General features: G+C 34.8%; 1 protein-coding gene across 1 annotated transcript in view; it reads right to left on the reverse strand.

Annotated features, from left to right (window-relative positions):
• The window catches only part of UGGT2 (UDP-glucose glycoprotein glucosyltransferase 2), a 78,462-nt gene that overhangs the window by 33,180 nt on the left and 17,612 nt on the right, over positions 1-27,670 (reverse strand). Inside the window, exons 6-21 of the mRNA XM_041423427.1 lie at positions 27,329-27,425; positions 26,152-26,233; positions 24,002-24,102; positions 20,889-20,988; positions 17,055-17,115; positions 14,229-14,320; positions 13,139-13,289; positions 12,047-12,166; positions 9,758-9,843; positions 8,111-8,246; positions 6,472-6,603; positions 5,600-5,764; positions 5,054-5,177; positions 4,857-4,955; positions 2,983-3,077; positions 486-692 (exon numbers count right to left, since the gene is read on the reverse strand). Of these exons, the coding sequence (XP_041279361.1) occupies positions 486-692; positions 2,983-3,077; positions 4,857-4,955; positions 5,054-5,177; positions 5,600-5,764; positions 6,472-6,603; positions 8,111-8,246; positions 9,758-9,843; positions 12,047-12,166; positions 13,139-13,289; positions 14,229-14,320; positions 17,055-17,115; positions 20,889-20,988; positions 24,002-24,102; positions 26,152-26,233; positions 27,329-27,425 (1,848 nt within the window). The remainder of the gene's footprint in view (positions 1-485; positions 693-2,982; positions 3,078-4,856; positions 4,956-5,053; positions 5,178-5,599; positions 5,765-6,471; positions 6,604-8,110; positions 8,247-9,757; positions 9,844-12,046; positions 12,167-13,138; positions 13,290-14,228; positions 14,321-17,054; positions 17,116-20,888; positions 20,989-24,001; positions 24,103-26,151; positions 26,234-27,328; positions 27,426-27,670) is intronic.

The following is a 27,670-nucleotide window of genomic DNA, read 5'->3' on the forward strand; positions in this document are numbered from 1 at the left end:
AATTTATAACTCCTTCTGAGACAAAAACCAGTAGTTATTTCACAACTGCTAGTAGTTATTTCATAGCAGAAGTTATTTCATAAGTCAGCTCCACTCTCTTGCAATCTTAATTTTTCCTGAAGTCTAAATTCTTGAAAAACATTAATACTTAACTAAATTTTAACTAAATGACAAAGCTATTAAAAAAATTAACTAAATGAGAGAGCTATCAAAAAAATCAACAAGTAAATATTAGACTATTTTGGTCTCAATTGTATCTTGGTACCCATATTCTGAATTTTTCAGTAGTGTCATATTTTCTCCCTTTAAAGAAATTCTCCATTCTCAATCACATGAAAGTCATCAAAAAATCCAAATCTGCTTGAGAAGAAACTGTATATTTAAACTTCATGGCATTTGGCCAAACACTGTTATTCTCACCACCTCCTTCCAATAAGATATATGTAAAATAAAAAAGGAAGTAATCTACTTTAGCTTGCACTCACTGGGATGAGGAATTTAACAATTTTAGTTCCAGCAGCAAGGGATTTTGCTGTCTCTTCCTTACTGAGTTTACTTAGGAAACTTTTTAAGTTACTGTTGTTTTGGGTTAAAAAAGCAGCCAAAATTCCTCTTGCAATGGCTGTGTTGTCTTCCTTTATTTTGGATGAAGGATTATTCAAAATCCCAACTCGTGTATGACTGCTTGTTTTCTGAAAAGAAAAATACAGAACAATAAATAATTTTACAGTTCCATCTGCTGTTACCCAATGTACTCATATCATGCATAACTATGTGAAATGCCCTTAAGTATTTAATTTTTTGCAGCTATTTGTCTTTAGAAAAGATCAATGACTAATTCAGAACTCCAACTGTGAGTAAAAATGTGATTAGTAAGGATTTACCTATTCTGTGATAAATATTTTAAATGTAAGTGTTAAGTTTCTTTATTAGAAAAATTGCCTTTAAGCATTTTGCAGAAGCGTGTTTTTAACAAAGGACATAAACAAGTGTTCATTTACAGACTTCAGAACTAGTTTTATAGATGTCTACTTTTCAAAAATTATTGAACTAAGCATAAAATAAATGCAAGAAAATGTATCCACTTATCACTTTAATGGTCAGCAGCAGCAAAATCCTTCACTTTCTAAAATCAGCGATGCCACTCAAATTTTACCAGTGTGTGTCTAAGGTAGGATCAAATAACACCACTAACTGAAGAAAAGGTAAGTGGACTCCAATGCAGGAAGGAACAAAACAATAAGCCATGCAATCACTGGTATTCAGCACTGGAGAGGCTTCCACAAAGTACTTCCAAGGTGGACAGAAAACTACGAGGAAGCACTGAAGAATGTGGGCTTGCTCCATCTGGCAAAGAGGAGACTACAGAGAACTTGAATAGCTACCAAGAGTTACTGAAGGGGGAGTGAAAACATGACAGGGCTGAAACCTTCCTGGTACCACCAAAGGATGTAACAAGAGGTAATGTTCACAAATTTTGACCTGGCAAAAAAGAACTACAATAGGAAAGCAGTGCAACACCAGAATAATTTGAAAATGGAAGGGACAGAGTCATCTCCTTGGAGATTTTCAGAAATCCTTCAAACACACCTACAGCTGACCTGATGTAATGAAGTCAATAATTCTACTTTGAATGGGAGGCTGAATTGGATGACCTCGAGTGGTCTCTTCCAGCTAAGACAGCTCAAGGTTTTTACAAAGGAAGTGAAAATTTATCAGAGTTTTCAAAATAGCATGTATTAGCTGGAATAGCTAGAAATTAATTTCCTTTAGCCATTTTTACCACCAGATTTTGCATGCTTTCTTTCAAATGCTGATGGCAAGTCATGAGCAAGTGGCGACTGTGCCAATTTTGCTACTATCAGGAATTATACTAGACCTTGACTTGAGAGATAAAAGGCCCTAGAAAGGAGTAAATAACCTCAATAAAAATTAATGGACTTAAAAAAAAAGCCCTCTTTCGTTTTATTTCTCATGAAATTTGAAAATCACTAGACCAAGCAACACATGAAATTTATCTAATGTTTTTGGTTTTCTTCCTAGATTCTTTTCACCAACACAAGGGGACTCGCCCAGGTGGTTCTCACCTCTTAGGTGGGAGCCACGACACATTTCCCCTGCTGAAGAGGGTTAAAAAATGAAGCTACAGAGGGAGTACATCTGTCAAGCCTGAGACATAAATCAAGCAGTTCAAGAAATTAAATGTTTTCCTGTAACAAGGACTTGTACTGAATATTCCTCTTTATCTTTTTAAAGCCTCTTTCTAACACATAGTTGTTATCACATTCTCTTGGCAACACCCCAATTTTCCAGTTCCCTTAGGGTGGTTCCTATTTTATTCCTGATTAGAAAATCCAGATGCCTTCCCTTTCAGTTTAAGCACTCTTTTAACCTGTCCCAAACAGAGGGTCCTTCTGTATTTTATATTGACTTGAAATTTATACTTTCTGAAGTATATTTATATTTCAGACATTCCTACCTTAAATCCTATTATTGACACAGAAGAACTTAAAAATAAGGAAACTTATAAATGTGCATGATCCTCCTACCATATTAAAACACACATGAAAATTGATCTTAGAAGCACACGAAAGGTACAGGGGAAAATGGTTGCTTCATGGCCACAGCTGTGCCACATAATACAGGAGAACACTGCTTAATGGTTCACATCAACTGGCAGTATCCCAAAGCCCTTCCAGGTAACATTCTGGGCTACCCGATGGGAGCAAGTCTAACAAGGAAGAAATTCACCCTTTTAGTACACAGTGTAACAGTTTGTCTCCTGCCTCACAAGTCCATGAACAAAATGATGATTTCCCTTCAAGAATTGAGTAAAACAAAAGCACAATCTCTTAAGTCTGCATCTGACCAACAACAAAGTTGCTACACTTTTATTTAAGAGTATGATTTTTCAATGTGCAGAGAGAGTTGTTAAGAACATATTCATAATAACTATTTTAATAAAGCCTGCTAGAAACTCACCAGGCTTTTCAAGGCATCAGAAAGCAGTCGTCTACCAGCTGGCTTATCAAAATCAGCAACAATCCAGACAGTAACAGCATACAATGCATCTTCATCTGAAAATTAAATATAATCCTGTTTTACATTCTGGAGAATCTTCTCATGACTAACGAAAACAAAATTAATTAATTTTGTCATTTCTAAAATAATGTGTACGTTTGACTGCTGACTTCAGCTGTAAGGATAATCTTTGCCACATCAGAATCTTTTACCCTCTGAACTGAAGTAATATTCTTGGAAGGCAACTTATCATGTTAATTGGAGAAAGAGACTAAAAGAGCTCATCCATTGTTACAGCATTGAGACAAGAGGGCCCTAAATAATTAGCTCCAATTAACAAAACCTGCTTTACCAGAGGTTACTTGTGAACATTTGATAAAGGCTGATCATATAGTCAGGAATGAAAAGAATTAAGTAGTTACAGGACCACATAAACTAGGCCAGTCACTTTACCTGGCAGGATAGGGAAAGTCCTTCAACTAAAGGCAGGAAAAAACACTTCTGGACACCAATAGGAATATACTAAATACTGTTCAAGGAAAGTAAACTACTGTGCAAGCGTACATGCATATAATTTCTATTTTTCTTGCTCTATGGTCTCCTGTTCTTTAGTTGCCATAGAAGAGCAATGGTAGGTGAAAAATTCTGCAAAATTATCTGTAGAATATCAGTCTACTCAGGTCTACCAAACATCCCCTAAAACATAATGCATAAGGATAGAAATTTCCCAGGGTTCTGGTGAGATGCTAGGAAAAGGTTATTATTAACTGCTGCCGTGGTCTAGAGAAACACACTGGGGAGAGAGATTTGAAATGTAGATTCCAGCTTAAAAGGTTATAGGTTTTCCACAAGAGATCTCAATCTTCGAAATAAACCCACAGATTGAAAGCCATTCATTTGACAGCTCACTGGGATGTCCCTGTGGTTGTAGACACAGAATCAAAGAGTCAAATAAATTTATTTTAAAGAAATTTAAGTCTTTGGCATTTTTTTTCTGATAATGAATTAAGTAAAACTCTGTAAATACCATATAAAAATCACTGAAGGAAAGCACTTTATTAACTGGGTTTTTGTGTCCCTTGAAGGATGGATGTAAGTGAGCAGCTGTTTCATAAGGCACAGACTATTGTAAAATTCCATGCAGAATTATGACCACATTGTTGTAATTTCTTCTCACTCAAGGAAAAGTACTTGCATATGCAACGAGAACATTTTACATCAAAAACATTTGAGTTTTAACAAAGAAAAATGCATAAATGAGTCATAATTAATCAGAATATAAACTCTATTTTCTACAGAAAGACAAAGGCTTGCTCAGCAAAATTAAACCATCTAACTAGAAGAAAAATAAGGAGATACTTAATAAATTAGAAACATAATAAATTATTCCTTAAATTTACAAATACCTAATTTTGATATAAACATACAAACTATACATTCTGCCCTTGACAATGCTGCAAGTAAGAGTCACTTGAAAACTAAACAGACTTCAACATCCTCAAGTAAAACCATATGTATGGAAGCTGAGTCTACCTTCAAAGTTGCAAAAGTCTTGCAAAGGTTTTTAAGGTCATGTTTGTAAAACAAAAACAGCTAGTCACAACATCCATCCCATTTCAAAGCCACAAAAACTAACTACCCCGTTAATTAATTTAGGTTTATAATATTCAGATATGCTCTGCTTCCTGAAAGAAGATACTTGGAAATTGAGAAATATTTAATTTACATGGAATCCTTGGAATATTGACTTACTTGGGATATTTTACTGGTAAATTTCAACAATTTGTAATAGCCGTAGATGAACAGATAGATAACCTATACAGAAAATTCATTACCTTTTTTAGTTAAATACTTCATATTATCTGAAATTACAGCACTTTTATCTTGTGAGTCCAAAAAGGAGAAAGTAGAGAAATCTTCCACATGAAATGGAACTGCATAATGTAAAACACAAAGTATTAGACTTTAAAATGTGAAAACAAAACCAAAAAACAACCCACAAATCATAAAAATATCCAAGAAAAGGAGTTACCAGAAGTGGATCTGAAATGTATGTATCTTCTTTCTGCTCCAAGAATACTGGGGTTTATACGGGAAACTACATTGTTCTGATCCATAAGAAAATCCACTGCATTTACCTGATCATCTAACAAACCCTGGAGTAATAGAAAAATGTAAAATCAGTACTTTTAAGACAAAAAAGACCAAGTATTTGTACAAAATCTTTCAACTGAGCTTAACGATTCTACATACACCAAGTTATGGACAATGTCAGGTCAAAACCATATAAATGTCATATAGGTAGTATTCCAAAATATCAGATATACATTTTTCAATGAACAACTCCAGTACATTCTCAGTTTCTGGTGGAAAAAAATCCATATAATGACTATATGCTGATCCTTCAGCCTCGGATAATTTCAACACACTCTTTCAAAACTATGACCACAAATGACTGTAATGTGATATTACTAATTTCAAGCCATCTCATGATTAAAAACCGTAACATATAAACACGACTGAAACAATTCACTGTCAAATGCTTCATCCTGCACTCGTTCAGAAATGTTAAGCATACCATGAACACCGCCCGCTGGAAGAAGCCGGTGGCATCGAAAATCCTCTGAAGAATGAGCGTCTCCAACTCTGCCGCATCCATCTCCTCTCTGGGAAAGGGCACGCCATTAAACAGCGCTTGAGGCAGCTGGCCCAGGCCACTCTTCTTATAAAAGGTTGCTCCTGCCTGATCAAATCAGAAATATCACAGGATTAAACAGACTGTGGCTGTCTGTAGTAAAGAAACGAAACTAGTATCAAGAGAGGATCAACTCTAATCTCCAAGCCCTCTTCACTGTCACACCTTGTCATCAGTGGCAGGGACAAAACAGAAAGCATTTGGAAAGCCAACAGGACAGAGGGGACTCATTTGTCAAACAGAATGCCAAAGGAAATTACAGATCCATATACTTTGTTGTGAACTTTTGCTTTAACATCTTGCTGAGAAATTGTCTTTTATCCTGCTTAACATTTTTATTCTTTTATTTTAAATAAAAATGAAAATGAAGCAAATAACACTGGAGAAGAACCCTGAGACAGTAAATTCTGCTTTTACCAAGGAAAGAGCCCTAAACAAAAGTTCAAAAGGTTTTTATGTTTGTAAGTCAAGCTTTATTTGATAACAAAGCAGAATTCAAGAGAGACCCCTTGACATGCTTACTGGAAAATACTAGTGGCTCCTGAAAGCAGCAGGAAAGAGAAATTTTCATAGTGAGAGTAGTAATGTAGAAACCTTTACAACATTTCCATTACTGACCGAATGGTGGCTGAAGAAATGTTTGACTCAAAGGTGTTGTGTTTATTTGCTTTAACATTTAGCAACACTTAGGATTAGTAAATGCATTGAGTTGTATACACTGCAGTATTTCTTACTCAGCACAGCTCTCAACATACCTTCCTCCCTTCATCGTATTCAGAATGAACACCCAGGATACTCTGAACATCAGCATGGGGGTACTCACTCCTAAGAACATGCTTCACATCATCTACTGTCAGAACATTTCCATCTTTCACTTCATGGTATATCTGTAAACCATGAAGTATTAAGAAATTAAAAATATAGTTAAGTTGTCAAACAACTTGATAAAATTAATAGAAATAAATAAACAATAAATAAGTATAATCTTTTTATAGTGTGGCAGCAAATTTTACACTGGTATAATTTCATATTGCTTTTATTGCTGTACTGCAGTTTTTATACTGCTTTAGTATGCATTGCACATATACACAATTTTTTATTAGAGCACTGTTCCGACTGATCTATTATTACACCTTCAGTCTAAATCTGAAGTGGCCAACGAAATACATGTATGTGAGCTAAATGTGAAAGGTTATTTCTCTCTACTAATTGGAGAGGTAATCTAAATTCTCGCTATAAACTAACTAACATGGGTAGTTACCTAAAGCCGTATTAATCCAAACCTAAACTAGTCAGTGATCCTTTTTTTACAGTGACAATTTTCCTTACTGTTATTTTATTTCAAAGAATATTTTATTACTTTCATCATACATACAGTAAAATCTGAAGTGAAAATTATTCATTTTTCTTCAAATGAAGAACAATATTTTCCTCTATAGCTCTGAATAGCTCAAAGTTTATTTGATTGCTTCTATTTTTGTTATCTTTCAATTATATTTATCATCCCCCTTTTTATCTTACGAAACAAAGTAAAGAGAGGAATACAACATTTTAAAAAGCACTCTGTAAATTGTATTTCTTGACCTAGTCCTGGATAATTGTTACCCATGCATGTCAGCTCCCTAACATTTGTGGATTTCTCTTCCAAGGTATTCCTAGTTACTTCAATTCCTTTAATCTTAAGCTCTCTACATTTGCCCATAGTACCATGACATTTTTTAGGCACTAAACATAAAACCAGAAAACAATGGAAGAAAAACTGTTAAGTATGAATACCATATTCTCTAACTTTTACCCTTTACACAGATGGCTCACCTTATTTCTCCTCCATTCATTTCTCATCTCTGAAATTCCTGTCTTATGAGAATCTGCATTCTCTCACAAAGTTAACCTGGCTCATTAAGCTGCAACCCTGGAATACTTCTATGCTTTCTGCACCCATGGACAGCTCAAGCATGACCAAAGAAAAGAAATTATCTTACTGTTTCATTTCCTACGCTAGGCAATAAGAAAGGGTTTTTCAAATCTCATATGATAGCCAAAATGACACAAACTACTCCAAAAGACACAGAAAAAAAAGACAGGCCCATTATGTTAATATTAATATAGAAAAAATTTTCATAATAATAAAAGATGAAAGGCATGCACCTACTTTTTTATATTATTGAAGAAAGCCTGTCAATAGGCAAAATTACAAGACCAAATTGGTTGATGAAAGAGGAAAGTATTTCTGCAAATAATTCTACAGACTATTAATGCTATACATGCTTTTAATACTTCATTTCTGTATAAAGTAAATGGATACATCTCATGATATCACAAGGTAGTAAGACCCTAACTATCAAAAAATTATAAACCAGAAGTAAATAAATGATTTCTTGTGAAAGAACTAACGTTAATTATCGACATAAAGGCCTGAGAGGTGTCAGATTCCTCTGCAATGTAATTAAAAGTTCTCCAAAGAGCTACTCCAGCATCTTCATTTCCATCAATTTCTTCTTTTGTACTTAAAATAAAAACTATTCCAATTCTATAAAAAAAAAATAAAAAGAGATCATAAATTTTAACACATCTGCTTCACACAAATTCTAATACAAACACAGAAGAACAAAATGTTTGCATTCAAGTGATCTGCCCAGCATGTAGAGATAGGAACCCTGTACCTGGGTGGTGTTCCCACGACTGTGTGATGACACAGGATACCAGCCATGCATCCTTCATCAGCTCTACAGTATGCTTAGGTTACCACCTATGTACTGACTTTACATATACCTTTTACAGCTGACAATAATTAAGGTTCCTGTGAGTCAATAGGATTTAATCACAGTATTTTCTCTCCTTAGCTATATGAAGGCTTTAATTCTTTACATTCCTGCCATCATCTCTTAATGGCTTGAGACTGTTTCAGTGTGGGCATTGTCTGTCTTTTATTTTTCCTGACAGTGATATCATGAGTAGATGCATGAAGATGTGCTGGGGTACTGATGTCCCATCATCAGTGTGTGCCACCTCTACCAGCCCTTCTCTCCCCTTTTTAACCTTCTGGGCCTTCCACCCCCCTGGCACTGCCGTTCATTTCCACTCACATCAGTTTTAAACACACCTACTACTAACCCCTACATTTCCATTAAACGAAAGAAAACTCAAAGGAATATGAGGCTTGGGATTTAAAAAGGCTTATTGGAGGTGGTGCATTGATACTGTTTTCATGTAAAAAGCCTGGACTGAGACTAGGCCATACTATGGTCCCTTCCAACCCAAACCCTTCCGTGAAGACACACAGAACACTGCATCCTGTCTTTCATTATGCTTTTGTAATTGAATGATAAAAAAATTAAGAAAAACAACTACAAAAAAAGGTCAGAACTAGTAAAATATTAAAGTAAAATTAAACACCCGTAAATTGAGGACACAAAAAGTCATTTCACAGGAGGATTTTAAATATTTAACATGCAATTCATCAGTGGATATCCTTCTTTTATAAACTGTGGAAATAAACACCCATTTCTGAGACCAATTCACTTTTTCTTACAACTAGGTATCTCAGATCAACCAGACTCTTCCTCAGAAGTGTCTCTCTCTCAAATGATGTTCACTTTTAGAAATTCCAAACTTGGTGAGGATAATCTTACTTTGGTCTTTAAGAGTGTATATTGAAACAACATTAGATAAAGCAACTGCGCCTTAAAGAACTGAATTTTAAAGATACCCTCAAAGCATATTTTACAAAACAAAAATTTTTATTAGAATGCAACTTCGCAAGGGCGCCCAGTGGGACTACTTGACAAGATAAATTTTTATCAGGCTTTTGCAGTTCATCTTAGGCACACTCAGGTACGTTATACCTTGCAATCTATTTGCTTAAGAATACTTAATACCTGAGTAAGCTTGACAAATGGGTAATCAATGTGCCTTATTAGAATGTTGTTGCATTGAATTTAACTTGAATTCACATCCTCATCTAGTACAATAGAAAATGAATAAGAAAAAGGAAGAATCCTTATTTAAAGATTTTTCCTCAAGACTCTCAGTTTTCCTTACCTTAGTGGTACATCATGATGATAGAATAATTCTGCCAGCTTCATATAATCACCAGTATCTTCTTGGACAGGATCAACAAAAAGTACCTAAGAAGAGAAAACATATCAGGCATCCCATATTTATTCTTAATGTGTTTTTATTTTTCCTTCAGACATAAAATCTACGACAATAACATTAATTTCCAAAGGAGCTGTACGCCCCAGCTGTTTTCAATTTTTTAGAGCATTCACTGTAAGAAAACACTAAGACTATAGATGAAAATAACATCAGAATTACGGAATTCGGACCAAACAGTGAAAACAGGATTTAACCATTCACTGAACTTCAAACCAAGTGATCCAACTCTTCTCCTTTGAAAGACTCTGTGCCATTACTTTGCTTTTATTAATAAACTCCATATTTATTTTAGAAAGATATAATGCTGATTTTTCTGTTACATCTTTTGACAAACTCTCTTCTGTTGTGAAAACCAAACAAAAAATAAATCAGCAATATTCTGGTTAAAAACTTCAAGTAAAAAATTGAGCTTTCAGGAAGATTTCGTCCTCCCTGTCTCACCTATCTTTGTAGTCAAACTTTCACTTAATGTAGCTTGGAGTATAAATTCAGATCTTTCAGGCATGCATAGAATCTAAAACTGGGATGTATCTGCATAGACAAATTATCCTTATGTAGATTTAAATGGACATCTGTATCTCATTTATTCAACTGCAAACTCCCCTTACAACTCATCAGATTTGCTAGAGTAGCTGAAATGAAGCAGAGTAACTTCAAAAATTTTGAACCCCCCCTTCAGATTATAGTGAAATGCTGTGTTATGGATTTCTATAGTACAGCTCTTACATTTAATCCTGAGTATGTAATGCGATCTACTTCATATTACGCACATCTTACACTTCATTATAAACCTACACTTTTTTATTACCTATTGCTGGTATTTTCATTGTCTTTTTACACACAAACTTTGCATCACTTCAAGCAACTACATCAAAGACAAAGGGATCAAGTGTACTCTCAACAGCTTTGCAGAGGACAGCAAGCTGAGTGGTGCAGCTGACACACGTGAAGGATGGGAAGCCATTCAGAGGGACCTGGACAGGCTGAAGAAGTGCGTCCATGGGAACCTCACAAGTTTCAACAAGGCCTAGTATAAAATGCTACGTCTAGGCTGGGGTAACCCCCAGTTTATCAACACAGGCTGAGGGATGAATAGATCAAGAACAGCCCTGCCAAGGAGGACGTAGGGGTTGCTGGTGGATGAGAGCCTGGACTTGAGCCGGCAGGGTGCACTCACAGCCTAGAAAGCCAAACGTGTCCTGGGCTGCATCCAAAGCAACGTGGGCAGCAGGGCCAGGGAGGGGATTCTGTCCCTGTGCCATAGTGAGACCCCACCTGGAGTGCTGCATCTAGCTCTGGCACTCCAGCACAGGAAAGACATGGACCTCAAGTGGGTCCAAAGAAGGGCCACAAAAACAATCAGAAGCTGGAGCACTTCTCCTATGTTATAGGGAGGCTTACAAGAAGGAGAGGGTTTTTTTACCAGTAGCAGAGACACTGTAATGACAGAACAAGCGGCAGCAGTTTTAAACTAAGAGGGCAGATTTCAACTGAATATGAAGAAATGAGGATGGCGAGACACCAAAGGTGTCACAGGGGAACTGGTTGCTCAGAGAATTTGTGGATGGAACTACATCCATTTACCATTTAAATTAAACACCATTTACTATTTAAATTAAACACCAGGCAGGATGAAGTTTTGGTCCCTGGTCATTGCAGGAGAGCTGGACTAGATAACCTTTAATGGTCCATTACAACCCAAACCATTTTAAGATTCTATGGTTCATAAGATCACCTTTTGTAATTTTAATTTGAATCAGTAATAGCTGCTTCCCTAGCTTACTAAGTGATACAGAATCCTATTTACAGAGGAAAACTTAAGTTACAAGACATTAATAATTAGTATGCTTTATAACGTAAATATCTTGGTACCTCAGTTTACCATCTCTAAACCATGGACAGCTATCATTACCTTCCCTCATCCTTTGACAGTAGTGAATTTTCCATGCGTAGCATGGAAAGGAACATAAAAACTCTTCACAAAACTGTGCCCAAATCCCTCTGCAAATCAAACTAACAACCACATATGACTCACTAGATAAAGCAGTATTTTCACTACTCTTAGCAGATCCACATAGAAAACAATAAATCCAGCATGTGTGTTTTAATAAACTGTCTGCCCACATATTAATGTATACAGTATGAAAAAAAACCAAAGTTATCCAAACTTACCAAATTATATAAATTTCGTCTAATCTCATGTAAGAATCCAGGAAATGAGGGTTTTAGCAGTTCCTGATAGCTTGCAGGCCATGTACTATAGCTCTGATCTTGTTCTATATTATTAATCCACTAAAACAAAAAAGGCTGCCATTTAGAAAACATGCATTGAACACTGAGAAAAATATGGGGGCATAATACTACTATATAGAATGTCTCCCTTGTTTTCGTTAAATAATAACAGGAAATAGCTTCTAAACTTTTTTTTTTCTTTTTAATCAAACTGTTTTTATCTGCAGTACACAAAAACTAATACTGGATGGAAAAGGAAAAAGGACCATTAGTACTGTGTAAAAGGATGTGAATAAAACAATTTTTTATTCAACTGTGAAAATTACTTTCACAATGCAAACATCATAACAACGTATCACACAGATGTGTGTAATACAGCACAACCATCTTGTAATCCATGTACAGTATTTCTCTTTAGAATGCAGCAACAGAACTTGAGATAGATCAAAATAGCCAATTAACATGTGGCTGATTTGTTCTTCTAGTCCTTTCTGTGCAAGCTGGGGCAAACAGAAGAGTGAAATGTGGCTCTTTCAGGTGCAAGAAAATAATATTTCAGTGCTGTAGTGGTTTTGGTTTGTGCCTTTTCCCCTGGTGTATAACCTCTGTAATGAAACCTGTGTAAATTCTGAAGAAGGGTAAAAACCACAGTCATTGGACAGCTAGAAATAACATATTTAAGTGGGCCAAAATTCACTTATCATACTTGTAAAGTACACTTAGAAGTCCTGCATAATATGGGATATTATGCAGTATTATGTTTCTATAGTAATTGCTATAAAAGACAAATTTTATAGTTTGGAGCATGCAACTACTCTAGATATATTTTTATTTTCCTTTAAATAGCCTATATCTTAATATTTTAATAAGGTATAAACTAGAGAAAATTACTCAAAATATTGAAGGGATATTACCCTTGAAAACATTTTAAACAGCTAACTGATATATGGCCTTATGCAGAGTATTTCAACTGCAGTAAAAAAAAGAATTATCAAAGATGTAATCTCAAAAAAAATAACTTTAGTTACTTACTATTATGGAAGAGTGACGAATATCTAGTGCATAATTATTATCTGTAGGATGTACATGCAACCTCATAAATTTACTCAGGGTCTCCCCTTTGATTCCAAGTTCATGAAGGCCATGCATCACTTTTCCTTCCAGTTTAAGAGTCTCTAAAATGCTTTTTCAGGAAGATAAAGTATATAATGTCTACAAAGATTTCTTGTCATGACATAAAAATTATTTTAAAAATTAAAAACAATTTTCATGTTAATAGTCTTAGGAATGCTTTCTCTTTATATTCTCCCACAGCCTATGTTAAAAACAGTATCAGTTCGTAACACTATGCCTCTAACTTATTTCAAAACATAATTACAACAGGTTATACAATTCTTTTATTCATTTAGACCTATTTTATACAAAGTAATTTTATCCATCTTTAGTGAGAAGTGGCAGGACACTAGAGTGAAAGTTTTCTTGCTGCACTGTCCTGCCTGAGGCAGAAATCCAAGCTGGGGTACCCAAAGAAGCAGCTTTGCAAGTGAGTAGAGAAGCAAGCAACAAGTGATGGAGACACAGATGAACTCCAAGCCTCTATCATGGCAGAACTCAGCACATAGGAAACACACAGCCACACCCTAAACTTCCCAGAAGACCCAATGGAACATTTGCTGCAATCTGAAAGTTCAAATTTGAGAAAAAAAAAAACCCCTGAAGTACTCCGCAGCAGAACACAGCTGGCAAGACTTTGTGACTGCCTTCAGGTCTGTATTTTCCTGATTATTAAGTAACAGGGCTATGAAAGCATTACTTACTTTTTTATAAAGTGCTTTTCACATCTTTTTACAAGAACATGTTAGATTCCTTCCATTTCCAAACTAAATTGACATGGTGAGTTGTAAAATTATAAGCAAATAAGAAAACACATTCCAAGAGAAAAGGCTAGTCTCAATTACTTATATAATGTCCATACTCAAAGCAAAACCACTGTAAATCAGTATTCCTCCTACTGGAACACTTCCTTGCTCCAAAATGCAGCAGGTGAGATTAGGACCAGGAGCACAACTCCCCAATATTATTAGTAATTCTGTGACCTTCAAACAAAATGTTATCATCTTACCTAAAGGGATCTTGAAAATCCAGGTCAATATGAAGGCCATTTAGAAATAAACGTGCTTCTCCAGGTTGAATTCCAAGTGTTTCGTGGAAATGCTAAAAAGTAAAAAGTACTGCTACTTATTTAGGTATATGCCTACACTAACATATATAAACACCTTTAAGTAATTCTGTGAAGCAGACACATCAAATCTCTTCCACACAATTTCTTCTTTTATCTGAGTGTTGGAAAAAATAATGACCACATTTTTATGAGTGCTATTTAATACACTTCAGATGTACGGACACAAATGAAAACACCCTGCCTGTACAAGGCAGAGAAAAGGACATTCTCAGTGTTTGCAAACAGAAAGTGAAAATACACACATACAGAAATACAGCTTGTAAGATTTTAAATTATTTCTATATATCCATTCAGCAACGGGAAACCTTATGTGTGTCCCTCCACTTGAAACCAGCTTTCTCAATGACTTAATATCTCTCAATTCTGAAAAACTCATAGTTGAGTTATTTCAGGGAATTAGGAAAAACAGACTAGAACCTTAAAATCTCGTCCAACAAAGGGAACATGGAAAGAACACAGACGAGAAAGGGATAGCATCTTTGCTTGGCAAAGAAGAAAAGATCCACAACAAGCAAATACAAAAGGAAGGTGGTATTTAGGGAGTAAAGCATGTATTATCATTTTCCTACAGAGAGCTCTGAGGCACAACACCATTCAGTCTACAGCAAGATAAGTGACAGGAGCAACAGCAGTAGTATTTTCTAACTCACGACAGAAGGAGCACTCAGATTTCCAGATCTGCCTTAATTCCCAACACAGAAATAAAAAACACAAAAAAGACACGAGAAACATGTATTCTTTTTCCAATTTAGCGCCCACTTGCTAAACAAAGTAAATGCAAACAAAAAAATGTACTTTAAGAAAAGCATGCCTACAGCAAGCAACTCATATATCACTCCTGATATAAACCTGTAACTGGACAAACAAGAGCAAAAATGAGAGAACATTGAAAATGGTATGATTTCTGTAAAGCAGTGTGGTTACATTCACACAGTTAAATGCAAGTAAGAAACGCAAATAGGAAAAGAACTGAGCTGAATTGCAGAATGGTTAAGGTTGGAAGGGATCACAGTGTGTCATCTGGTCAAATCTCCCTCCCAAAACAAGGTCATCCTAAAGCACACTGTACATGATAGCGTCCAGATACGCATTCCTGAATATCTCCAATGAGGGATACTCCACGACCTCTCTGGGCGATCTGTTCCAGTGCTCAGTCATTCACAAAGTAAAGACGTTCTGCCTCATGTTCAGGTGGAACTTCCCCATTCAACAGTTTTTGCCCATTACCTCTTTTCCTATTGCTCAGCACGACGTAGAAGAGCCTGGCTCCATCCTCTTGACACCCTCCCTTCAGATACTTAGAGATATCCATAAATCAGAGATAAGATTCTTAATACAATTTTGATGCTAGATATTTGATTGTCTAGAAGTGCATTGACTTTGTCATAAAAACGTTGATGGAAGGAGTATTTAGGCATCCAACACTAGAATTTAAGGCTGATAATAGTAATGTAGTATTTTCTTGCTAAACTTCAGCAAATTATTGCATTGCAAGTTGTGAGTTCAGTTTAATGAGATTTTATTTTTTTTCTTTTATCTATAGCAGTTCTTTGTCTATTTCTTGCTTAGGTATCAACTCATTACACCTAAATCATCACATGTCTTTCACTTTTAATAACTTTATTTCCTCCCGTTGCATTTCCTATTCAACTTTCATTATCTCGAGAGGGAATCATCCAGTTACACACAGCATGGGATCATATCTCTCCTGCTGCTAGATGGATGTACTGCAGTTCAAGAATGTACATGACAATTTATTGTGCTCAAGCAGCAGTGTTCAGGAAGTTTCTTTACTTTAATGAAACAAATTTCAGCTTTTAGCTGTCTAAAGGCCTTTAGACTACAGGAAGGATGTGACCTCACGTGAAATTAAAACTTAGTGTGATAGGTGCATAAAATCCTCTTAATGTAGTTAATACATTTATGGAATAATAAGAGTGATTCAGCTGAGCAACCACACATGCCCACTGTAATTTGTTTCAGATCCAAATTTTAAGCTACTTCTTCCAATCATTTCATTTGACCAGTCATTGATGTCATTTCACATGATCAGTCCTACAAGAATGGTGCCTAACATTTAACTGCAACACTCAACTTGAAAGAAAAAATCCAAACTGAACAGAGACCAACATAATGAATTCAACAAATATTAAATGGCATCTCAGAATAAATCTCAGATTAGTCAAAAATCACAGGAACAGGGACTCCTCACACAGTACAAGGCACAAAAGATGCAGTGAATCAAGGATGAAAACAAAACCACCATCTGCCACAGACGATGTTGAAAACACCTTGCAGAAAAGCTGCATGTGTGATTCTGAGAGTGTGGAAAGCTCAAAGTTCACATTTGCTGACCATAATATAAGCAGCAGGCTTAGATTCAACACCAAAGCCACAGAAAAAGTAACTGATACCTATTTTGCTTTCCCAGCACACAATCTGTGACTCAACCCAACACTCCATGAAAATTGTTTGGCCTTGCCTAATTCTGTAAAACCAAAAGAGAGAATGGAAAAAGTTTCACGAATAGCAGAAACTGAAATACTTGAATTACATAATTAAATGTTACCTGTTTCACAACAGATTTTTAGAACAATTAGCTCTTTTTCTCTAACATAAACCATGAAAGTTGCTACAGTAAAACAATCTCTAAAAGCAGCAATACAATCGTAGTTGAAATGTCCACTGGAAGAAATAAAAACAAACCTTCTGGTTTTCTTCTATTTCCTTGTGCATTTTCTTGTCTACGGGTACTCTTGTAAGTGATCTGTTAAAATAAAATATTTTTATCACTCAACCACCATGTATTTTTTAAAAAGCATTATTTTATATGAAATTGGTATTTTAATTAAACATCCAGTGCACTGCAATGGAAGAATGTTGTAATTAAGTCTTAAAAAAAGAGTAATGCAGTATCATAAATACTGAATTTTTAAGACAAATATAGTTCTGTTTTACTCTAGTAAACCCTTGTTTCAGATTCAGGCTAATTGTTTTTTGAAGTAATACCATAAATGTATTGTTTACCACTCTCAATCTTTCCTCATGGCTTGTTTTTCTGGATGCATAATATAAAAAAGTAAGTTGTTTGGTCATCTAAATTATTGCCTAAATACATACCATATTTGCATATTTTAAGTTAATATTACTGTTTCCACAGTACTCAATTTTACACCATGGAGAGCCATGGATTTGTCTGGACAAAGGCAAGGAAAACCTGCAAACAATGACCACTTTAAAATTAGCTGAGACAGAAAAAAGAGATTTGCAGATAGAGACCCTTGAAGATGTTAAACATTCACAGACAGACAGAAGTTTTAGTTTCCTTAGTCATTCCATCTTTTGAAGGCAACACATCGATTTGTCTTTTTTACCTTTGATGAATGTTCTGGAAGACTATTTTATCTTCCCCTGCCACAGTGTATTGTATGTGAAGTTTATAATTATCAGGCTTATCATAAAACACTTACAGAGGCAAATAAATCTCTCCATGTTTTAAAAAAACCTAACCATACTAACCTAAATCTGACTGTCCTGATAAATGCCAAAATAAATATTCTAGTTGCCTATATGAACATTTGTTCAAAACAGGACTGTACATGTTTTTGCGAATTTGTATGGGGCTTCAAGAAAAACTGGAGTCATCTTAAACCTGAAAGTTAACTAAGCAAACTGAGAATGATCCTGCTAAACCAGTTTCAAACTTCTGGAAAATAAAGCATTTCATAATATAAATTCTCATCTCCACCCTAAAGAAACTGATTTAGAATAGATCTTTCCAGTATACTCCACATTTCTCACAATATGTCAGAAGTAAGACATAAAATCAGTTCTTTAAATAACTGTTCAAGTTTTCCAGGCAACCAAAGAGACATACTGTAGGAGCAAACAGTATGATTTCCAAGCTTGGTATTAGAGAGTTCTAAAATAAAGTTCCAAAAATACTTTAAAAATCTGAATTTTATCATGCTGAACTCAACAAAAATAGTATGGCCTGTAACTCTCAAAAGTATACTCAATTGACAAAAAATGCACAGATAAAAATGACAACCTGTGTATTTCCAAATGGCTCCTACTGTAAGTAGCTAGGCAGAAAATAAAACAAAAAAGTGAAAATAATAAAAGGACAGAAAGGAAAATACAAAGCTGTTCCAACATTAGCAAGGAAGCAAAATATCCATCAGCAAAAGGTAAGCTTTAGATAGATGTTCTAGTAATAGGAAAGCAACCCAAGGAATCATTAAACAGCTCCTTGTTCATGCATGGCAGTTGACACTGCAGGATTCTAGCATAATTTTATGGAGAAAGTGCGATGGTTGATCCTTGAAAAGGACACCCTACCAACCTGAGGTAACAGGCATACCTGTGAAAGACATCTGTTCATTTGGAGTTCTGACTTTTGTTCAATTTGTTCAGATCTTCACAAAATTTTTACTGATGCTTTTGTAATTGTCAAGTGAAAGACTCTAACTAAAGAGAAACAGTGCTGGCTGAAAGTAAATGGATGCTATTTATCTTTCTACATGATGTAGGAATGTTCTTGAATCACTTAAGGTTGAAATATTCTCTATCATTTTATGCATGTAGTACTGAATGCTGAGGGGGAAAAAAGGAAACCTTTCACAGGGTCATAATGTTAACACTTGTGAATGATTAATAAATAGCAAGTAACAGAGCATTATAATACTTATTTATCTGTTCTTTAAGAATGCAATAATATGACAAGTACATTATAACAAAAAGATGAAAAATACCTTATAAAATGAATTATCAAAATGTTGCCATGACATATATCAGCCAGTACACTGTCTGCATCTGATGACATTTTGTAAAATCTACCTCAGACTAACCTTTTCAACTTAAAATGCTGAGACACAAAAATACAGGTGGTAATTCAGAAAGAAAATTTCAGAGGAATGGTATATTAATTTTTTTTAAACTCTAAGGAACCCCATTTTTAAGAAACGTGCAGTATTTTATTTTCATAACTACAGTTCCAAAATTTGCATACAGCCTTTTAAAACCAAATTTTGTGTAATAAAAATGGTTGTTTTCATATAAAACTGTCTGAAACTTACACAGTTTAAAAATACAATTATTATAATGATTGGCTATTTATCTAAAGTGACTAAGCAACATCTCTTGATTTCCTGTTTATTCTAGGTTTTTGGTTTTTTTTTTTTCAAACTAGTATTTTGATTCATCAGGTTAAGCACGATTAGACTATTAATGAAATTTAGTCTGTGCACTATTTTTACACAATGCCCCTTTAAGTTGTCAGTGCAGACCTAGTAAATTTAATTATTTAAATATTTGTAATCGCTCATGTTAAAAATAACATGGTAGATTAGAATGTTACAATAAATTATGCAGGACAGAAACAGTGATTCCTCTTTTAATAATTTTAAAGTCTTCTTATATTTTTACCCAGAAAATACTTGAAGAGTAGGTAAATTGAGCTCTCTAATGCCACAAATACACAACGGGAGCTGAAGTGGAAGGTAACGATTTAATGACTTGTAAAATCCATGACTTAAATGTCACCTGGCACACTTCAAAATGGCTTTTTTCCTGTCCTTTAAAGAACAGAACTGGACTTGAAGTTTGACATTATGTACGCTTCCACTATCTCCTACTGGAAAGCTGAATTTTCTGATTGCTAATCTAAGTGCAAACTTATACCATACTATTTCATAATAATTATGCTTCAGGCATTTTAAAAGGCATTTTGCTTCCTTGACACAAGATGTTACAATGGTAGTATTTCCATTATGGTGTAGATTTTCTCCAACAGACAATCAGGGGTGACAATGAAATACTGTGATAATTAAACAAGAGTGGCAAAATGTGAAAGCACGCTGCGTTAAGAACCCTATTTAGCATCACATTTAATTCAGTAATTCAAGAAAATATTGCTGATAGGATTACATAAAGAACTTAGTAAGTATGAAGAAAAGCATTTCTCAATTACAATACTACTGGCTTACAGGAAGAACAATTTTTCATATTTGGATAGCTAAAATCAAGACATGTCCATTTATTTAATATTTCTTTTGAATTTTTATTTAGCAATCTGTTATGGAAGACAGATCTTCCCCAGTAAGAACACTACCATACAACAGCCAGGGTCCAATCTCGACAGCAACACTGTGGTTAGAACTAATGTGCGTGGATCCCCACAAAATTTATTGGTATTTTGCCTCTTCCACTGTGACTAGTTCTGCTACTAATCCAACAGAAGTTTTCACCTGGGAAAATATCCGTCCAGTGAAATCCATGAGGACTCAGTGCCTCAAGTAATGATTAGCATGTCCTCATGGGATCTCCTGCATCAGACAGGAAACATTTAAGAGGCTGATCATGAGCTCTCCCTGGAGTTATCTTCTACTCAATGAAATGACCTGGAATCCATCTAGCAAGCTGTCAAACATGAATATGTGAATGCAGGATTTGGATATAAATCTGCATTACTGCCATTACAGTCAAATGCAAACATAAAAATAGCATCTGAAAAAAAAAAAAAAAGGTTAAATACCATACCTGGCTCTTATTGGGAAGTTCTGAGCAATGTCTTTCATTACCTTTAAGGCATCATAAACAGGGGTAGACATAATTCGAGTAGCTGCTTGAAAACTAAGATCTAGGATGGGAGAAGAAAAACAAATTTTAAAAAAATCACTGGAAATATCACTCAATCATTACTGCCTACAGTCAGAAAACTGTTCCATATACACATTCTCCCTATTTGCATATTTTATGTTTCAGTCATTGATTCAACAATTATGAAAGTTACATTATTAAGGTTGAAAAACTGGTCACCTGAAAGTTGGAAATACTCAATTCAGGCTTTTCTATAGAATTCTGCTTCACTTTCTTGAATATACACATAGTATATGCAATTTCTAAACTTACAGAAACATTCTGAAAAAGCCCAGACCATTCATCACAAGTCATTATGCCATCATCAAAAGCGTAGTACCACACTGAAATCTAGATAGACACCAACCCACAGACACCCATAACTGCAGGAGCAAGAGCAGTTTCCAGATCCAGCACTACACAAGTTTTTTAGATGACAAATATATTAAATGCAGAAAGCTACATGGAACATGTGAATTGTACAATTTTCAAAGGAGCAGCAACTTCAGAGAAAATGGTGACTTGCAAATGGAAAGTCAAACTAGCCTAGAATTTCAGTTCTCATAAACACCTAGCACATTTTTAAAGGGATCTTATTTTCAGAACAAAGATTTTCAGATAATGGGACAGTTTAAAATTTATCTATCTATCCACTGAAAAAACAATGATGGAATTCAGTTAGCTATCTCTGGAATCTAATTTGAACACGACAAATTTTGACATGTAAGACTAGGACATCCAATTTTGGTACTAAGGAGTATTATACTAATCAGTATTATACTAGATGCTTCCATATACCTTGTATACATCTGCATAACTAACTCATACAGTGATACTTTTTCCTCAGAATTTTCCAGTTAACATGTTTAAACAAAAACTGAAAGCCTCAGATTATTCAGTTTGAGGAAAGCTGATGCCACATATAGTAAAGAGGATGCTGCCTAGTAAAAGTTTGCACCATCTTCTTGAAGCTATTAGGAATTAAAAAAAAAAAAAAAGCAAGGCCGAATCAAGTGCTGGCCAGAAAGACATAGAGGATGCTGCCTAGTAAAAGTTTGTACCATCTTCTTGAAGCTATTAGGAATTTAAAAAAAAAAAGCAAGGCCGAATCAAAGTGAATAAGACATTCCTAGTTTAGCCTGATAAGATACTTCTTGGATGACAAAACTAGGTGAACAAGAGGTGGAATGTCAACTTCTATTTCTTAATACTTTTAACAAGAAAAGAAATCACTCTTGAAAGTAGGTTTCAGGACCCTTTCAACAGGCCTATAAATTGTGATCTGTTGAAGCAACAACACCCAGTTGCTGCTGTTACTGCAGACAGTGAGGAACCTGTAAACTTGGGTCATACACTTAATACCCTTCATAAATTGTTAATAATTTCCATTTTATGCTGAACAGCTAGGATCCAAATATTCAAATACCAGCGAGGCCAACTACATCTTTTTACCTCCTTGGTTATCTCTGGTAAGGGCTGCCACTTAGAGACCTCCCCTTTCAGCATCCTAACACAGCTGAGAGCACAGTGTAAGGCACCTTGAGGAAAAAGTACTTACTAATTACTTACCTAAAATATAAAAGCTCTTGAAAGGCAACTCTTGAATGGTGTTTAGGTTCATTTATAAATAGAAGTATGCCCTATAGCTGAAGTAGTTTTGCTTAAATTTAGCTAGATTTTTACTTTGAAGCTAATTAAAGGAAATCAGAGAGAAGTTGAGCCATTAATTCAGCCACTATAATTAGTCATTAAGAATGAACTAGAGAAAGCACCCTGTCATGTCAGCAGGAAGGGTATCAAAACAACTGCACCAAAAAATGTGGGGGCTGAAGACTGCACCATAAACCAGTACAAGTTTTCCTGACATAAATTAACAGCATCCCAGCACTTAACTACTTCCAACTTTAAGAACTGGTTTCTTGGGGAGCAGCACCAGTCTCCTTTTTTATATATGTAGCCATAACACCACAGAAAAGACTACCACTAAACAGAGAGCTTGTACTGTCTTTTGAAGGTGGACATTAAAGGGTTTGAAGTTTCATGGCTGCTTCAGCTTTAATATCAGCCAAGTGGCATTCCATCACACACAAAAAGAAAAATAGTCCAAGCCATTATTTTCTTTTCCTATTTTTTTTCCAATGCAAGAGATTTCTCAAGAGAACTTTAAAGCAATATTTTTCAATTGTTTTTAATTTTAGACAAAGATAAATCCTGCAGTTGCACTTCATTGATAAAAGACCGCAAGTGAACTACAATTATCTCACACAGCTAATATCAGACTGGACATTGCTAGCAAGCTCTGTAACATCAGGGTCCCAAAGGAAACTGAAGCCCAGATGATTGCTCAGTCTCCTTCACTGCACTAATATATAGGCAAACCAACTTTAATCAGGTTGTCCTCTAAAGCTGAAGACTGTAAGGGGGGAAATTTACTTGCATAAACTTGAATGTTGTTACATTTTATGAGAGATTTATATTTAATTCAAGCTACAGTATGTCCTGCAAGTCATCAGCACTCAAGCTTTAGCAATCAATGTATTTGTTTTCCTTTTCTACAGGAAAGCTTTCAAAAGCATGTTCTTCCACTTGATATTATCTTTAAAAAAATGCATCTGCGTGAACTTCAGTACACTGATAAAATTCATAAATTAAAGGAAACAAGCTGTCCTAACAAGTATTTCATCCCAACCCAGCAGTCATGTCAAAATTGTATCTTTTGCCTGACCTCTAAAAAAAGTATCTAAAACAAATTTTAATACCTGAGATGATACATCAGGCAGAAAAACACGCAATATATCTCGCCATCTTATAAAATTACTTCAATGTTCCTTGAATTTCTAGCATACAAATACAAGGTATCAGCACATGGCTTTTAAATACTTGAGGTATTAAGGATTTTTCATGAAATTATGTCTCTTCTTTTAAAAGAAGCTTTTATCATAATGTCAATACATTAAAATAACAAAAGAAATATTAGAGTATTGTGTTAATTAAAAATAAAATGCAATACGTACCCTGCATCTCCCAAACCTTCAGTGGTTCCATGTTGTTAGTAGTTTCAATTAGATGTTTTTTAAACTCCATCAGATTGTTTTTCAAATTAGGATGCATTTGTCTACAATGAAACATTTTATTACAAAAAAGAATCAATTATATCCATCAATGGCTGCTCCTATCCCTAGTACTGCTCACAGCTAATACTGTATTCTTAGGATAACAACCAAGAATGAACTTTAATTCATTATTGAAACAAAAATACGGATCTTGGGTGAAAAAAGGTGATTTCTGAGGGCTAAACCCCAGTTAAAGAGAACCATAGAGTCATTTAGGTCAGAAAGGAACTCTAAGGTCCTTAAGTCCAACCACTAGGCCACCACTGTCAAGTCCACCACTAAACTATGTCCTGAGTGCCACATCTAACCAGGCATAACCATAGCATAACCATAGCAACTCAACCACTTTCCTGGCCAGCCTGTCCTAATGCTTGACAACTCCCTCTCTAAAGAAATTCTTACTAAATACCAGGAGTTCACTTATTTTGTAGTGATCTGTCTCAAAACCTGCCACATAAATTTAGATGGAATAAATGAAGTCCAAGATGGGACAGTATTAACATGTCATACAGGTAACTGTTTATTTAACTTACTATAGGATGATGTATAACTAACTGTACTACATATTGACTGTAACTGAATGCACTCTTTGTGGCATTAACCACAAGAGGTATAGGCAATACAATGTTGAAAACATGTTTTATAAATTGACAGCACTGACAAAATCAATCTACTGAGCAAACAAATAATCTGTCAGAGCTAAAGAATATGGTACACAAAAGCTTAGCTATTTGTTTTGACAACGTAATAGGTAGGTAAAGAAGTTTTGAGGACAAATATTTCAGCCTGCTATAAGATATGCTTGAAAAAATTCTCCATTAAATTTCTGAACATTTTATGTCTTGTGCTTACATTCATAACTATGTCATAGCCGAGAAAAGTAAAACTTTTGACATGGCTGTAACAGAGGGACAATTTACAGACTACTGAAACATCTATTTCACCTCCTGCGTGAAAAGGAGAAGAGAAAAAAAAACCCAATGAATTTACAAACAACGTCAAAAAGATAGAATTATATGACAGCTTCACAAATCAGTCACAGTGGAGAATCAAGAGACTAAGTACAGCTAAACCTAACAAAACACAGGAAAAAAGCTCAGATAAGGATATGGCATAAGCATTTGGTATTACCTGCTGTGCATAGTCTCAAATGTATAGGTGAAACAACAGGGAAGTCTCAAGATCTGAGTGCACTTCTACCTCAACATGTTTGAGAGCAAAAAGGCAGGAAGGCAGGGGATGGGATCCCAAGAATTTAGAGAGAAATAGCAGTTCTGAACTCTGAGATTTACAGTTTAGTGACAATATTTACAAACAAGTTTACTTTTTGTTTTAAATAATGAGAGAATGACATCTAGAGGAGACCCACAACCTTGAGGTATTTTGCTGAAGAAAAATATTTATGATCCATGACATGGATCTGTTACAGGAAAAGGGAAGCACTTTAGATGACTGATACCACAAAATGAATCCAGCTGAGGACTGGAAGGAGTGCTTAGTAGGGTAACATTCAATTTCATTTAACAGATTGCAGCTTGGAGATAAGAGTTCCTGATGGAAGATAATACAAACTCCAGAATGAGATGGTATCTGAAATAAGCCCATCTTCCTACAAGTATCACTCCTTAACTCTATGAAATCCATTACTATCCTTCTTAAAAACAACTTATGGAGATACAGCACGTGTTTGGATTTCTTGTGCTATTCTTGCATTCTGAAGACCAACAATTTGATTCTAATTATCTAACAAATGTGAAATCACAAGGCTCTAAGTTTTTGTTAGTGTTACCTAGGCAGACATTTTTAATTTTAAAAGTTCACTGTATACATTGTAAGATGATTAGAAAACTAAAAGCAATACATTGAAATTAACAGAATAATCAACCGTTGCATCTTTATGATCACAAGACACAAAAATAAAAAAAATTATAATTTCCACCCAATGAAGTACTTTCCAACATAAATCTCAGTTATTCTATTAAAAAAAACCCCAGCTGGTTGAGGTTCCAGAAACAAATGTAAAAGTTTAATTATAACTTATATCAACTCACTTTAATTTGCCAAAGAGAAATCCTTGGACATCACTTTCCTCCTCCTCTTCCTCATCTTCCTCTTCTTTTGTCTCATTTGCTCCTATAGACAATAGTAGACAATATAAACCAAGAAAGTTATTGTAGTATTATGTTTTTATGAATTATAAAACAATTAACAGAAACATACAATCACAAAGTTTCATTCCCAGATGTAGTTTTAATTCAATTTATACTTACATATTTTGGAATCCAAATTAATTACTCTACAGAACTTTGCAACATTAAAATTAATTTTTCATATAATTCATTCAGTGGTAACAATTTTTATATAAAATTAAATAGGTGTGGTTTAACAGTTCACCTCCCAAAACAGCCATTTCTCAGTCTGATTAAATGATAAGGTATAACTCGCTCATCAGTCAACTACTACCAGATTTACACTTGAAAATCCTGATGACCTTAAAGCCCTTGAATCTCCAGCTGGCATTTGATGTAAATCATAGATCAGCTTCTTCCCCTTAAAAAAACCTAAACTATTTTTTGACATGGCTCAAAGGTCATTAAACCTTAGTCTTACGAAAGAAGAGTTAACTTTCCTTTAATCTTGTGAATGTCCCTGCAAAGTAATATCTCTGTGTCCCCATGCTGTAGTTACCACTTTCTACAGTAAATGTCTTATTTCTATACATTGTAATGTGCACCAGTCCAAATTCTATAGTACATCACATCTTTCCTACAGAAGACTGTGAAAGTATTTCCACAGAAATTCAGAAAAAAAAAAAAAAAACCCTCAGCCCTGAAACACTAATGTGTAGATACTGTAGCCATTAGAATATGAATGATACCAACAATCATAAAGTAACTGAAGTACAAAGGCAAACTATCTAAAAATTACTGAGAGGAAAAAGACCAGATTGTGTTTTGAAGAGCCATTGAAAACAGCAATTAGCGGTTAGAAAATTGATCCTAACATAATAGGATAATTGGTCCTAATTGTGTCCTAAGCACAGATCCTTACAAATGTTCTCATGTATTTTGATTTCTTGGTTCCTAATACCTGAGATTTCCTTCTGTAGACAGAAATTAAGTATAACCTTCAAAACATTAATGACTGAATATTTTACAAACTGAAGATTTTAATGCATTTCAATAGTATCTCCAGCAAGATATCAAATCAATTAAAAAACCCACATACCTTTAACCTGTGTGTCATCTACTGCTTTATATTCTGTACTCTTTATTGCCAGTTCCACACCATATCCAGATAAATACATTTTCCTGGAATTTGGTTTCTGCTTGACGATGTTATTTTAACAGAAGAAAAAAAAAACCATAACTTACAAAATGTATTTAAAGGAGATTAACAACAGCTAATTTTGTAACTTTAAAATGTTGTGACATTTAAGTCATTACTTAAATTCATCTTTTAATTCAAAGTGTGAGGCATATTGGCAGTCCACTGAGAAGGCATGTAAAAGAAGGTGACAATGTCCTTTATCTCCTGCAAATCACAGAAAGGCCGGTCAAAATTGTAGTC

The sequence above is a fragment of the Onychostruthus taczanowskii genome, unplaced genomic scaffold (assembly GCF_017590055.1).
Source record: "Onychostruthus taczanowskii isolate IOZ18803 unplaced genomic scaffold, ASM1759005v1 scaffold77, whole genome shotgun sequence".
Classification (NCBI taxonomy): Eukaryota; Metazoa; Chordata; class Aves; order Passeriformes; family Passeridae; genus Onychostruthus; species Onychostruthus taczanowskii.